This window comes from Bactrocera dorsalis, chromosome 2, assembly GCF_023373825.1.
Source record: "Bactrocera dorsalis isolate Fly_Bdor chromosome 2, ASM2337382v1, whole genome shotgun sequence".
NCBI lineage: Eukaryota > Metazoa > Arthropoda > Insecta > Diptera > Tephritidae > Bactrocera > Bactrocera dorsalis.
In genome coordinates, this window is record NC_064304.1 from 91945708 (window position 1) to 91961463 (window position 15756).

The following is a 15756-nucleotide window of genomic DNA, read 5'->3' on the forward strand; positions in this document are numbered from 1 at the left end:
TATCATATGAAATTCTAGACGAACACTTCCATTGCTCGTGCATATCACATGATATCAGCTGACAGAGAATTGCGATTTTATAAATATCAGATTTTGGACAAATCATAATTATGGTAGTGTAAATCTATCAAAAGGATAGATTAGCATTCGAATCGACAGTTATAGGAAAACGAACATAGATTCAGTAATGGATAATTGTCAGCTGTTTATACACATTATTTAGGTCTGAACTTTAGCCTATAGCCTTTGTTATTGGAGCAACAAAATATAGTTAAAAAATTAAATGAATAGCACGTTAAACTGCATGAAATTTGTTATAGAATTTAATAAAATATAATACATAATTAACCAAACGACTACATTAAAACCCCTAAAGGCAGCTCTGTAGAATTAATTATTATGTATGTAGATGTTAACCTCTATGCAGGAAGAAATACTTAACCCACATTTTTACTTCCGTTTCCTGTACGAAAAGTTCAAGTACCTATATTACATATCTGAAAAATGTAGGGTGTTGGTTGGCTATTGCAAAGCAACAAAAACAAACACCTGTCAAATGCTTATTCTTAGCCACAGCGCTCATTCACGGTGAAACCAAAACAAAAAGTAGCAGTATACGAAGCTGAGAGAGTTACGAATGACGTTTCTGATGAGAACAAAACAAAAAAATCACAATTCTAACAAATATGTACATGTATGTAAGTGCACATAAATTCAAGCAGATTAGTTTAAAAAATAGGTTCAAATATATTTTCATGTTTGGTTCTAAATTAAATAAGGAACTAAAAATGTAATTAAAAATTTCCAGACATAATAGCTTCTTGGTAAGTAGGCAATGAGCTCCAGAAAATGTAAAGTATTCATGGCTTAAACAAAAGAGTTTTAAAGTAAATTTTTAAGTACTCTGAGTCAAATACATAATGGTATATAAATGCTGATGATTCAGGTTTCCGTAGAGAGCTTGGACCATTGCAGTAAAGTTCTTTTGTTTGAAAAACGTATGTGTTGATATTTATGCATATGCATGTACATACATACATATGTGTAGCGCTGTGTAATTCTATGTGGAATGCAAAATAATCACAGAAATTAATTGTAAAACTTATTGGGGCTCTATTCGAAAGTATGTGAATGCATGCAGATGTAGATAGGCATTTAGAAGTGTGGCATAATAAATAAATATTTTATAAACATGTACATACCACGTATTTTTGTGCGCTTGGTTAGATTCAAACATATTTCGCCTTTTATTGTTTCACCCGCAGAATATACTTTTTCCGGGTTGTTTAATGTTATGCGTAACTTCTCCGTTGCCATTGCAGATACACTACTTCCTTTTACACTTGGGAGAGTCTTTTCTTTCAGAAAAATGCCAATTTATACATATATCATGAAACTCAATAATATTCGATTGTTATATTTGTTGGTTCAGTTCACTTCATAAGTTCGTTGCCTTATGTTTCTCCTTTACTAGCTAAATTTCAGACAAGGCTAAGTTAATGCTTTCGGTATTTGGCATTTTCGTTTCTTTTTTATATTTATATTTTATCCAAAAATAAACACTTTGACACTAACACTACACAAAAACAATGGTACGTACACCCGCTCCACCGCCACTTTCTCCGCATACGTACACTAGATTGAGTTCTCGTACCTCTTGACCATTGAAGATTTCATCTTCTTACAATCGGCAATCGTTTGATTTCATTTGTATTTTTATAAAGACTTGTTCGCATACAATTTAACGATTAAACTTCCTTCTGCTACGCAAGTTACCGAATGCACTTTGTGCAATTTTTATTGTTCTTCCAGCGCAAGTGTTTTGAAAGCAAAATGCAAAAGTCTTTGCCAATGTAGGAATTTTTGCTCTGTTCTTTTCGGCGCTCATTCAATTCTGCTCCACACCTTTTTATCGCTTCAACTACTCTTTCATGCTATTTTATTACATACAATACTTTCAATTCGCCAGGTATTGCACTGGGGCCGCCTGCCACAAGAACTTATCCACTCATCCACGAAAAGAAAAACTCCCGCATTCATAATTTTCTCTGCAAATATAAAACAATACCATTCCTATTATTGCCGCTATCCGAAGTGTGTGCGTAAAAGAGATGAATAATATTTGGAAATTGCTAATTGGAACAGCTGGGGAACAGTGTTGCCGTTTCTCAGTTTATTTTGAAACGAATGCGAACGAAATATAAATGAGTTAAAAACAAAGGCAAAACATATATTCATATAATAATAATGAATACTGACATCTTTTTGTATGAATTCCCTATTATTCTTGTTCCCCTTTATAAAAAGAAAACAAATTTAATGGAGTCAACGATCGTGTGTAACATGTTGTGTGAGTATTTTAAAGCCGACAGTGTATGCAATTAGAATACTATTGTGAACTGATTTACTAGCAACAGAAGTAAGTGCAGCGTCCCTAATAAAATTTTTTTTAGGTGTTTCTTATTAAAAAAAGTTAATATTATGTTCCTTTTTTTCCGTTCGCTTGCCTCTAAATTATTAAGTTATTAAATTACAAACTGTTGTTTTCTCAGAGAGTATTTTCTGTTAGCAAAACACTAAGCTACAATTTGAGTTCCAATTGTCGTTATGACCTTGAAAAATACGTTATATTTGCCATAAGATTAACGGTTATTATCATCTGCTGCTCTAAAGCAAATTCAAAAATATTTGGGGAAACAAGTAATATTGACAGAGAGATACTTAGGAGTTGGTGTAATAATAATCTGGCATTTTAAATATAACTCTCTGACTCGTTCCATGTACATCTACTGTGTACTCATGCACATACATACATATGTACATATACACATACATATACCATAAGTTAGTCCACTTTTGCCTTGAATCAATGGATAAAAAAAATATTTAAAAATATAATAGTAATATGTAGTTACTCATAAAAAGCCTAAACTTTTATTATTTCATGTAGCAAACTTCAAAATTTGTGTGTTGCTTTTTTATCTATTCACACATTTACATATAAAGCCAGACCCACATAGTGAGCTGAAATATTATTAATCACATTTCCAACATTATGCAGATTTTTGTCTTCTATAAAACTGGATTTAACGTGTGAGACCATTTACGATATGCTCTCAAGAGCTGCAAACTATTTATTTTATGGCTATCACCGGTAAGCCAACACTACTAACCAAACTACCTGATAAAAATAACAACATAAACAAAGCACTATAAGCTTTAAAAGCTGCCCAACAACAAAACCCGTGTGCGTATTTGTCATTAAGACGTGAGTCTAGTCTTAAATGAAAACTTGTCTTCAAGCGTTTCTCAAATCTCCGACCCAAACGCAAGTAATAGTATTGAACCCCTGTAGAAAAATTTTGCAAGAATAATTTATCTCAGAGAAAAATTAAGTATAAGCTAAACATGTTTTTATGAAATCTCCCTAAAAAACTTTAGGCAAATACCTCTTACACAGGTGAAGTATATTTTTTCATAAAAAGTATGTTATGTAAATACTTATACACGGTAAGAGAATCTAAAAGAGTTGTTTCGGGTTAGTGGGGAAACTTTTAGAAACGCTTATATTTTTTGTAAATTATTTTATATAATACACAAACTATCAGAAACCAAATTCCATAAAATAGTTTTGATAAAAATAAACGTATTTTATTTAAAAGCACGGAGAAAACCGTTTAATAAGTATTTAGTCCAAACCAGTCCGAACGCTGTAATGCATTTAAAGAATCCCTTACAAGTTGACTAAAAGAGATCAAACGCCTTACTTTCTGACCTTTTCGATATCATTCAGAATATCCATTTATAGCTAAAAATGGTAGTTCTGGACAGACATTATGAAAACCCCAAGTGCTTTTCCCTCTCATAAAGCTTGCTATTTGTTCGGAAAACCACTGGAAACGTCCGTCAAACGATTTGATGCAAGCAACAGAACGATTTTCCAGCAGGGTATACGAGATACTTTTATATATGTACACACATTAGTACATTGGTATCTTTATTCAGTTCTTATGCGCAGGGCTCCACCGGCAACGCATTTTTATGTAAGTAAAAGTTAAGTCTTTCCGCTGAGTCTGTGAACGTTGCGTCTTTGTTATATTTATTTATTTAATTCAGTTTGGAATTGAAGTTGCTGACGAATAGACGCGTTTAATGGAGCACAGTTCCACATACTCAGCCAAGGGATAGTTTCAAACGAGAGAATATGCTGAACGAGCATTTCCACCATTAGCTGTGTGTATTGCTGTGTGACGCCGCTTCCAACACCCGCAGTGCTCTTAGATGATTTGTATCGCTTCCGTGTATAGCAATAAATAAGCGGGAATAGTTTAAAACGTTGTTGGGTGCTGGGTCGGTCGGTCGTTCGGTCGCGTGCGTGCAAAATTATGTCATACTGACTGAGAGCTATAAATAACTGCCAAAACAAAAAGAAATAATAATAATTGTATGCGTTGATTTGAGCCAACAGGAACACTGTGTACGGTGGAGTGAGGTGGGATAAGAGACAAGTTTATAGATACATATGTATGTATTTTTGTGTAAACTATAACGCAACACAGAGACACACCGGTAAATGCCGGCATGTAACCTTGAAACACGCAACAACTATCAAAGTTTGTACCACATTGCACCCAAAATACGAGTGTCAACTTTGCATGCGAAAACGAATCGGCAGCGCAGTTGTTGGGGCGTGTGTTTGAAACTCCAATCGCCGTGTGGTCGTGATTCACGACACTTCAATTGATACATACTCTCGAGCGTAGCTGGAGCAATAATATTTGTGTCACCATAATTTTTTGCGTCATTTGAAATTCATTCAACACCTCACTGCAGCATTTTTGGTGAAGTCACACCGAGAGCAACAGTTTTGAATATTAAATACCCATACACATCAAATAGCGAGCCGATCACTAAACAAAGCATTTGTGCGAATTGAAAACGACAACAATAAAATGGCTAGCAAGTGCACCATCACATTTGACAACAACCCAATGGGTGTTTACTATGCCGGCCAAACGGTTTCCGGCGTGGCGGAGTTAATAACAACAAGGCCGAAAACGATTAGATGTGCGTATAATATAATTTTTACAATTTAATTATGTTTTGAATTTTTCAACCAAAAGAAACCTTAATTACAGTTGGTGTGAATAATTTGAATGATTGCATTATTATATACATATTTGTTGTAAAATATTAAATTAAATTTTTTTAATCTGTTTTAAATAATTTCAAAATTCTTAATCTATTCTTCAAAATTTATGTATGTTGTCCCCCTCAAAGTAATCTTTCAATACATTTGTGCCAATGGTTTTTCCAATCTTCGAAACAGTTGTTAAAATCAACTTCCGGAATAGTCTTTAATACCCGTAGCGATTTACGCTCAAAACGATTTCTCCGGGGCGGTCGTTTGAGTCACACGAAACTAAATCAGGCGAATACGGTTTTTGCGACACGATATTGGTTGACAATTCGGCGAAAAACTCACGAAGAAACAATGCAGTATACGACGGTGCATTATCGTAGTGCAAAAACTAAGAGTTGTCGGCCCATAATTCCGTCTTCTTCTTACGAATAGCTTCGCGCAAACGACTCAAATGGTATTCCTTGTTGACACTTTGGCCGGTCGGAAGAAATTCCGACCGCACCACACCTCGATAATCGAAGCAAACTGTCAACATAATCTAGATTTTTGACCTTGCCGATTGGTCGTCTCTTTCCGGATCTCTTTCCGGATCATAAGCAAAGCTTCAAGACTCATCGCCAATAATAATACGTTTCATGACATCCTGGTAGTCGGAAAGCGTTGTTTCACAGACGTTAACGCGACACAGTTTGCACGCGATAAACAATTATCACCGAAGGACTTTTCCAACATTCGGAAGGTTTCCGCTTTCGAAATTTAATTCCGCACACAGAAGTTAATGGAACTTTTTTGTTGAATAATTTCACTCATCGTAAAAATCGCCAAATGCACTTTATGTACTTTAATGGTTTTGAAGCTCAGTCTAGCGGTGATTTTACGTGCCAAATGTAGCAGAAATCATTAGAGTTGTTTGTAGGAAAAAAAATTTTCACTTCATAGTCTCTTGAACCATTAAACCGAATGGAAGCAGACTATAAAGGATCTGTTTCAAGTTTCAAACGGTTTGCAATACCAACCCAACTGAGTACCAAAGTCTTGAGTTAGATCTCTCAATTTATATTCCAGACTACTGGACCAGCAAAGAAAAATTTTCAAAACTCAATTTAGTTGAAATTTTCAAAATCACTATTTTAGCGAGTTCAAGAGAAGAGCATATACATATATTAATTTTTTAACCGAGTTATCCAAAAACTTTTTGTTTCTTGGATGGGTCACTCTCCTAAAACAAAAACTTGTGCAAGCCCAAGTCCATAAGTCTCGTAATTATTACTTTTAAAGCAAAAAGTAAAAACAGTTTTTCCGTGTTCCGGATGAAACCCTAAACTTTCCACCCTCAGAGCCACTAAACCGCATACCCATTTCCCAATGTAAAGATGTTCTGATGTACTATGCAGCATTCCGTGGGTATATGATGCTAAATTGAATACATACGCACTGATAGATACAGTGATACAGATAGTGGATAGAAAGACTAAATGACCACCTCTATACAAACTTATATACATATATTTAAACTATTATGCTTTCATCATTTAAATTCCCTGCTGAAGTTATAAAGTATTTTACCAAAAATTTACATATGTACAAGTATGTATGTATGTATACTTACTTAAGTACATACATATGTATCTATACCGTAAAGTGAAGTCATTCTTCTTCAATACTGGGGTTATTATGTTATATGCTTTTACATTGTCATACACATACAATTGTACATATACCAAAGAATATCTATCTGTAATGCCGGATTACGTCACCGGAAACTCGTTGAAACACTACCAGAGGTGTACAACAGACACAGATATACATATGTATATTAGTTACTAATAATGAACTCAAAAACGATGAAGCCGGCATTATATAACACGCCGCTATCGAAACAATAGAGGCAAAAACAAAGTAAAATAAATAATTGGCATACATACATACATTTAAATCAAATTTATATTGACCACGTTCACACACATTACCAAGGCAGATACATTAAACCTGTTTTGAAATTTTATAATTATTTCTGTTTTCCAACTCTCAAATTACACTTTGACTCTGATAGCAGACAAGCATTATTTGATTACTGATACATTGAATCACTGTAGGTTATAATTTTTCATGAGATTACATATTAATGAACATTCAAATATATGTACATATATATATGTATATGTATGCAGGGATATATGTATGTAGATACATATGCATATGTATGTATGCATATACGAATGTTAATAGCTGTGCAATTGCTGATAATTGCACTATTTTTAAAACATTGATATTCATAACTAATAAAACCAAACATATGTACATTAGAATGGGTCGATTTACAGGGAGCCAAAAAGACAGAAAAATCGCATATGCGGGAAATATTCTGCGGTTCATTCTAAACAACTTTGATTGAGAGAATATGGATCTAAAACCGGTTTCGAGGCGGCGACTCTTTTGGGGATTATAAAAATTTCTTCTTCAGTTTTGGGGATATCTGAACGAGTATCAAACTGATCATTTCAGGAAATCTTCCAGATCAGATAACATATCTTCCATATCGCATATCTCCCGTTACACATATCTCCCATGCAACCCATTATTCAGATTTTTATTTTCTGGTATCCTGTCTTTAATTAAAAAGCCAAGAACACGTAATTTTGCAGAATTGTCCTCCAGTACATACTTAATAATGACAGTGAAAATAAAGAAAATCGAATGACTATAGCATATTTCGACCAACTAACTTTGAAATAGTTTCCTAATGTAATGTAAATCAGCGAACTCTACCTTTATAATATGAGTATTGATCAAAATTTCTATCAGTTCTTACATCAATAACAAACAACTAATTCCGAGTCAAAACTAAAAAAATCTGCAGATCTAAAACTTTACGTACGAAGACCAGGTCTTGCTAATTTATTTAATCATTTAAATAGTTAGTTGTCAGGACTGTGGTGAAAAGCGAACAACTAAATGGTTTCTGGGCGCACTTAAACTGCCTAGTAGATCCAACATCCATCTTAACAGGGCCAAGTTTATACTGAATTATCATTAGAAAGCTCCCTTCAACCATTAAAATAAAAGTTTCAGTCGGCTGCCGATTGATGGTTAAGATAAATTACTCACCTCAGCAACCAAACGTAACAATTTATCATAATATACCGCAAACTAAAAAGAAGAACTATCAATTACTACCATTTGACCTGTGAGGCAAACATTTCGTTGGACAACAATTTAGTATTTACAAAAAAAAAACGCAATTCCCCAGCCACAAAAGAATAACGCATGATCTAATAGGAAGATAAATTGCACGATACAATGTCGAAGTATAAATACGACACAAAAGGCCTCATGGACAGATGCTCTATAAGTGACATACATCCGCACATCCGAAGTACAATAGCAAATATGACTTATTAGGTAGTTCTGTAGCAACATATTAAGGCAGCGGAGAATTAGAGCAAAGTAATTCAATTTAGACAATTAATTTGTGGATTAAGTAATGCTACACAGTTATGTACTGTCATACATACATACATATGTACATAGTTAGAAATTATTATTATTTTTTAATTCACAGCTATCTACATCAGCGTCTGTGGTCACGCTGAAACCCGCTGGACGGAGAATGTAACCAAACAAGATACTGAGGGTAAACCGCAGAAGACCATTGAAACGTTTTCCGGTTCCGAATTGTATTACAGCAGCGAGAATCATGTTTATGGACAAAGTGGTGGCGTACAAATCGAATTGCCGGCCGGCAAGTATGCATTTCCCTTTCAGGCGACCATACCACCGAATGCACCCACATCGTTTAACGGTTCGTGGGGTCAAGTGCAGCATGAGGTCGCTTTGGTGATCGATCGTGTCATGCGTTATGACAATAAATTCAAGCAGGGCTATACGGTGATATCACCATATGATTTGAACCTGAATCCGGACCATATGGTGTGTGTTTGATAAATGTATTTATTTTACTAAAATGAATGTTTAATGATTTTTACCTCTTCGACTTGATTTAGAAACCATTTCAAAAGATCGAAGAGAAGACATTCTGTTGGAGTTTTTGTTGTGGCAACAAAGGACCAATGGTTATGCATGTAAAGGTGCCGTTTTCCGCTTACGCACCTGGACAGAAGATACGCTTCAACGTTGTGCTGGACAATCAGTCAGATGTGCACTGCTCCGATGTCAAGGTGCGGTTAATGAAGAAAGTCAACTTCACCAGCCGAAATCCGGAAGCTAAACGGCAAGTTGTTGAAGTTAAAGTAGCAGATAATCACTGTGGTGAAGTGGTTAAAAACAATAAAGCGGAATTTAATGAATATTTGCAAATTCCCTCGACCACGCCCACTTCACTGGAGAACTGTAGTCTCATTAAAGTGAGTTATACTCTGAAGTTCATAGCCAAAGTTTCACGCATCCACGGAGATTTGATAATCGAATTTCCACTGACCATCGGCACTGTGCCGTTATATGCTAGCGCCAACGACCAAGGTCCGGTTACAACGCAACCTGGCTCAGGGCCGATCTACAAGCCACTACGTATGTTTGCATTCTTTCATATAGATTCAATATATTTCTTAATTAAAAATAATTTTTAATTTGTGCCCCTAGCACCACCTATGTTCGAGGAGGATGTACGTAGCGAACAATTTGAAGATAACACATTCCGCCCACGTTATCCTGTCTTTCTCAGCGATGCTGGCATACCTGCTGGTAATGCTGGGCCAAATAATCAACCATTACCACCATCAAATGGTATATATCCTTCCAATATTGCTCCGGCGCCAGCTCCTGCAGCGCCAATGCCTTCTACTCCGCAGCATAACAATTCTATACCAGCTCACAATTATACGCCCTCACCAGCTGCTGCATCTTCACCAGCTCCACCTACGCCATCTGCACCATCCTTAAATAATGCTACTGCGCGCCCCACAACAACCGCGGCCACTGGTGGTGGCAATGTAGAGGTTCTAGGATTCAGCTTGCCGCCGGACTATGAGCCCACTCCGGCACCAGCACCAGGTTCTAAGCCTGGTATTGGTTGGAAATAAATATTGGAATTTATTTTGAAGAATAACTTTTTGGTATTACGCAAACAAACAGGCATACATAGATGCATATGTACATATTCATATGTAAAGACTCCTAATCGATTTTTAAAAGTTTTAAATGTTTATATTTATATAGATGCATGCATATGAAGCAAAATTATTGCATTTTACAACAAATACATATGTTTGTTTAAACATATTTACATATATGAACATTTTTGTATAATTTTATATTAATTATTAAAAGACGAAAAAATAATAAAATAAAATCTTTTTATTACTTCCTACGACCACTTTACTGAAAAAGTCTGCATACAGAGGAAATAATCTCTACAGCATATATGTACGTATGTCAATATGTAGCTTATATTGAAACATTGAAAACGGAACATCCGCTTCATAAAAATTAAATTAAATTGAAGTAAATTGTAAGTCTCGCGATTTGGTTGCGTTGCTGCTCTGATCTAGCCGATCGTTTTTCTTGCAAACGATGTATCTTTTTCAGTTTCACGTAAACTTGCGAGCAATAATAATATTTCACATTATCAGCTTAATAAATATGAAATAAATAAATGTGAAAATCAACTTTGAATAATACATATTCATCAAAGACTTTTAATTTTTAAGTAAATACTCACATACTTCCGTTGCACCTCCGGCGGATGCGCATATCTAGAAGACTGCTTTTCTTTTTATTACATCCATATCAATGAATAAATGCTAAGATGCTAGTTTATATATATTTATTTTAAGGGTAAAAGTGCAAAAACTAATTTGATGAATATTATCTACCGTATTTCTATTCTAAAATACTATTAAGAATTTATCTTAATAATTTAAAAAATAAGAACATAAGCAACCAAGGTTGCCGTATTTCTCAAATACTTAAGCTGACAGCTTCATCAAAGGGCGCGTTACCGATTATAAGTTATGTTTGGAACTATCGACGCTTAGTAATATTATCAGCAGATTTTTAAATGCTTATTAAAATTTTTTAAATAAAAGTATTTTAATATAGTTCTATTAAAACAATATAATTTAATATTCTAAAATGGTAATATCATTTGTGTTAATTCCGTAGTGCTGCCAATTTAAATTGAGTGAGTTGGTTTTGCCGAAGGATATTTTATTTACAACGAAATTATTATGTTTAAATATTTCTAATGCACACTATTTATTAATTATCTTATATTTGTAGCTTAATTCTTCAAAACATGAATACATTAATTTTTTTTCGGAAAAGTAATTTTATACGGAAACCAAAACAAGGAAAACATCACAAGTAAATTCAAAGCAACTCTGTCAACAGAGTGCGACCAAGTTTTAGTGCTCAGAATAGAAGAAAATCATTTATTGAATAAAACTGAGTAATACAAGATGGACGTAATTTTGTCGTCGTCCAATTACAATTTTTACTTTATTTTTTGTTTGTGAAAACTATCTGAAATCAATATCATACAACACAATACAAGTAAAAGTTCTAGTAAAAAAATTATAAGTCGAAAATTTGTTGGAAACATATACAGATATACAAAAGCGTGTTTTTCTTGACTAAATTTTTGCATTGCTACGCCTCTGCGGTTTTTTCCAATAGTGTGTACATAGGTGCGCGCGTGTGTGTTTTGCAGAAAACGACAGTTTTTTGTTTGGTGAAAAATCGAAGTGTGTTACGCCGCTGCATCTGCATTGGTTCAACGGTTTGCGTTATATTTTCCCGTTGTTGAAACGGTGAGTTAACATCCTGCTTTCTCTATATTTTTTTAATTTCAACATTCTTTCTGATAATAATTTTGTCTCATTTATATTATGCATCCTTTTTGCATTCTTCAGTTCGCTCTAATTTTCCCCGTATCTGCCCATTTTTAAAAGTTGGAGCATGTTTTTTTTTTTTTGCCTTAACCGAGCTGCTAGCTACGAAGTCGCAGATGTTTACTTTCTTAGATTTGTTGTTGTCCCTTGCAGCGCAATTGTCACCACCGCTCTCATAAAAAAAAAATGCCACAAAAACAAAACCAATAAACAATAAATATCAATAATAGGATATTAAAATACATATGCATATAAATTATTAAATTGTAAGCTATAATAATAAAATTGTGCATGGCGTGAAACCACTATTCAATGTTATTAAGTGCACTCGGGGTGCGTTAAAGGTCAATCTCAAGCAGCTGTTTTTTCATGCACAGATTGAATTGAAAGTTTACAATACCATAGCAGAAAATTTATAAATACCATTACTTCATAATATTTTTTTAGTAGCAAAGGTAAGTGGCATGCTGATTTCTCTATATTTCATTTTCAACACTCAAGTTAATAATTTTAGTGATATTATGTACATATCTTCTTTTATTCCTTATTATCCTAGGTATCTTAATTTGTTGTGTGTAGGTATCAGAATAGAGATGGCAAATATTTGAGTACCTGTGACTTTGTCACTGCTAACTATAAAAATTCAACTTGGGGGTCACAGCTAGTGACAAGTTTCACTAAAAGTAGCTGACAGGAATTAACGAACCAAGTAAGCCAGTCCACAGTAATCACATGAAAAATTGGCGGGACTGTGACAAAATTGCATTCGCACAGTAATCAATATGAAAAATTGCGACTGTGACAAAATTAGCAGTCACAGTATCATATGACAAAATTGCGACTTTGACTTGGTGACAAAATAGCATTCACCGCGGAATATAAGAAAATTGCGACCTGTGACCAAAGGAGCTAGTCACAGTATCATATGAAAAAATTGCGACTGGGACAAAAATAAGCATTCCCGTATTCACTATGAAAAAATTGCGAACTGTGACAAATATCGCATTTCGCGTGGAATATAAAAAATTGCAAACTGTGATGAATTCATACTTCATTAAAGCTATGAACTTTCCTTCAATTTTAGACAAGTATAAAATTGGTTTAACTATAAAAAAGTTAATTTCTCTTTAAACGGGTAATATTCATGTACAAATTAAATTGACTAACAGGAAACCTCCATGCTTGTATTAAGGCCAATTATAAAATTTTTAATTTTAAAATTGCAATCAATTTATATAGTAATTTAAAAAAACTTTTAAAAAAAAGTATTTTGATAAGTAACGAAATATTTTTAATATCATGTTTCCGCTTTTACTTTAAATAGACGTTACCTGATTGAGTGATCCTTCATATTGGAAAAAAACCTTCCAGAAGAATATTTTTAGATGGCGACTTTAAAAATGTGCGTCTTAAAAAATAAAGAATCATTTACATTAATTTTTGTACGATAACTGTTAACAAAATCATTGTTACTTATTCCTTAATAAAAAAATTGAGATGTTCCTGTGGTCAAAAAGAACACAAAATGAGTTATGTGTGGCAATTTTTTAAAGAATGCAGTGGATGCCTTTTTTTCCGCAAAATTGTGATATATTTGCCCTTCTTTTCCATGTAATGTAAATATTTTTAACACTATTTAATTTTAATCTTTTATGTATATACTTTGTGTATTTCGGTGATTTTCTAAAAATGAATTTACTATGTTAATTTCTTTTTATTCTAATAAACTATTTACCTTGTACGTAAACTGAAAAAGGGAAACAATTTTGTTTCTACTTTATTGGCCTATGTCCTTTTACAATTTGTTATTCTAGTCAACAACAGTCACAGTTTAAAAATCACTGCTACTTTACAAAGTTCACCGTCACAAGTATCAGTGTGGTTCCCTTAAAAAGTCACAACAGGCCCATGCCAACCGACAATCAGTAATAGTGAATTCCCTTGGAGCGCTATGGTCGCCGCTGCTCTTATAAAAAAGAAAACAAAAACAATGCCAGCATTCCGTTAATTCGAAATATAAGTAAAATATTGAAGAGCGAATTCAGAGAGGGAGCGTAAAATAAGCCAGGGTTGTCTGTGCCACGGTTAAAAGTGCTGCCAAATTAGCATTAGATTATATACAAAAACATCCATAATAATTTTAAAACTCAACAGCATAAAGATTAAAGTTTACACTTCCGAATAATTTTAATTTTTAACTGGGAAGGCGGGTATCCATTCCATACTTTATTTACGACTTGTTTTAGATTTAAGTTGCGTCAAGTTTAAATAAATTTAATACTAAATATTTGGGGGCCCAATTTATGTCTCTGGTTAATTTATTAGTTCGGTTTGTATGAATATTAACCCATCCTTACATTTCCTTATTGCTTTCGGTCGGCTGAATGATTTCATTCAGCAAAATATAAATAAATGTGAATAGAGGTCTACCTCTGTAGGTACACACACGGTCATACATCATTAATGAGTCAAAGTTTGTGTATTTATTATCATACATTCATACGTCATCTTGTGGATTTTATCCATTTGTATTAATGTTTGTAGTTTGTGCTCTTGCTTATTCATTTCTGTTTGTGTCTCTTAGTACGAGGGCTGTCCGATAAATAACCGACCTCAACGTGAAGCTAGCGGCACATCTGAAAAAAAAGTTTCTACTTCAAATTGTGCATATTATAATAGCTACTCGCCAAAATTTCAGAAATTTAGCTTGCGCCAATTATCTGTTGACAGTCGTTTTTGTGATTATAATTTCGGTGATTTCCCAAAATGGAAAAAATTGAATATCGAGCTGTACTTAAATTTTTATTTTTGAAAGGCAATACGCCTTCACAAATCAAAGAGTGAATTGGGGACTCTCTGTGTCTGGTTGGACTCTGACACCATCGGTTTTAACCAGCCACCGTAAAAGTTTTGGGCAGCTGAATTTAAACGTGGTCGCAGGAGCTTGGATATGACTATGAACCTTCCTGGGCGTTCAAAAAACATGATACCACACAAATAACGATACACATCGCTAAAAGGTTCATCAATGGGTTACTAGAACTACTCGACGGATTAAAGTTAAGGGAAAATAAGCTGAGATTATGAGATGTCCAAAAGAAAAACTGTTTGTCATATATTAAACCAAGAATTAGGGCATGATAACTGTCCGCGCGTTGGGTGCCGCGTTTGCTTACGCTAGACCACAAACGTGGCGCGCATGAAACTTTCCAGCCGCTCTGTTGGCTCAGTTTTTTAGAGGCAATAAAACCCGTTTTTGGCGCCGATTGATAAACTTTAGACGAAACTTGGACTCATCATTTTCCCCCGACACAAAAACACCAATCTTAGACAAACCGTGGATTGAAATGGGGAAACCAGCCCCAAAAAAAACCTAAAGCTGTGTCTTCGGGCTTGGGAAAAGTGATGGCGGAGGTGTTGTTTTGCGACCGCCATGGAATTCATTTTTTATCGACTATCTTGAAAAAAGGAAAAACTATAACAGGAGCCATTTGGAAGAAAAATCGGCCCAGTTTGCATCAAAAAAGAAACTTGTTCCACCAAGACAAACGCACCATCTCACACCTCAACAGTCGCCAATGGCTAAAATCCACGACTTGCGGTTCGAACTGCTTTGGACCATCCACCTTATTCACCGATCTAGCACCAAGCGACTTTTTTTTTTGTTTCATCAAACTTAAAACTGCGCTCGGTGGCCAGAGATTTTCGTCAAATGAGAAGGCAATCTCTTTCGTGAAACCATTCGTAGTTTGCAGACAAAGACAC

The 15756-nt window shown here is 34.4% G+C and overlaps 2 protein-coding genes across 3 annotated transcripts in view; one reads left to right on the forward strand and one right to left on the reverse strand.

Moving 5' to 3' along the window:
- The window catches only part of LOC105230257 (arrestin domain-containing protein 3), a 28668-nt gene extending 17725 nt beyond the window's left edge, over positions 1-10943 (reverse strand). Inside the window, exons 1-2 of one of the 2 annotated variants that reach the window (XM_049449813.1) lie at positions 10821-10943; positions 1203-2048 (exon numbers count right to left, since the gene is read on the reverse strand). In XM_049449813.1, coding sequence (XP_049305770.1) covers positions 1203-1317 — 115 coding nt within the window. In that variant the 5' untranslated portion in view covers positions 1318-2048; positions 10821-10943. Of the gene's footprint in view, positions 1-1202; positions 2199-10820 lie in introns of those variants that run through there. The other variant, XM_011210936.4, reaches the window with a different exon arrangement.
- LOC105230256 (arrestin domain-containing protein 3) lies at positions 4105-10753 on the forward strand. The gene is made up of 4 exons (XM_011210935.4): positions 4105-5067; positions 8706-9073; positions 9148-9670; positions 9743-10753. Exons 1-4 carry the CDS (start codon positions 4953-4955, stop codon positions 10180-10182), a joined length of 1446 nt encoding a protein of 481 aa, XP_011209237.2. The 5' UTR covers positions 4105-4952; the 3' UTR covers positions 10183-10753.
- Positions 10944-15756: the final 4813 nt, after the last annotated feature.

Excerpts from the sequence above, each read along its gene's own strand:
- LOC105230256 (XM_011210935.4), top strand. The coding sequence starts at position 4,953 with ATGGCTAGCAAGTGCACCATCACATTTGACAACAACCCAATGGGTGTT. Across the intron at positions 9,074-9,147 it reads ACCTGAATCCGGACCATATG|AAACCATTTCAAAAGATCGA; the intron begins GTGTGTGTTTGA and ends GACTTGATTTAG. Across the intron at positions 9,671-9,742 it reads GCCGATCTACAAGCCACTAC|CACCACCTATGTTCGAGGAG; the intron begins GTATGTTTGCAT and ends TTGTGCCCCTAG.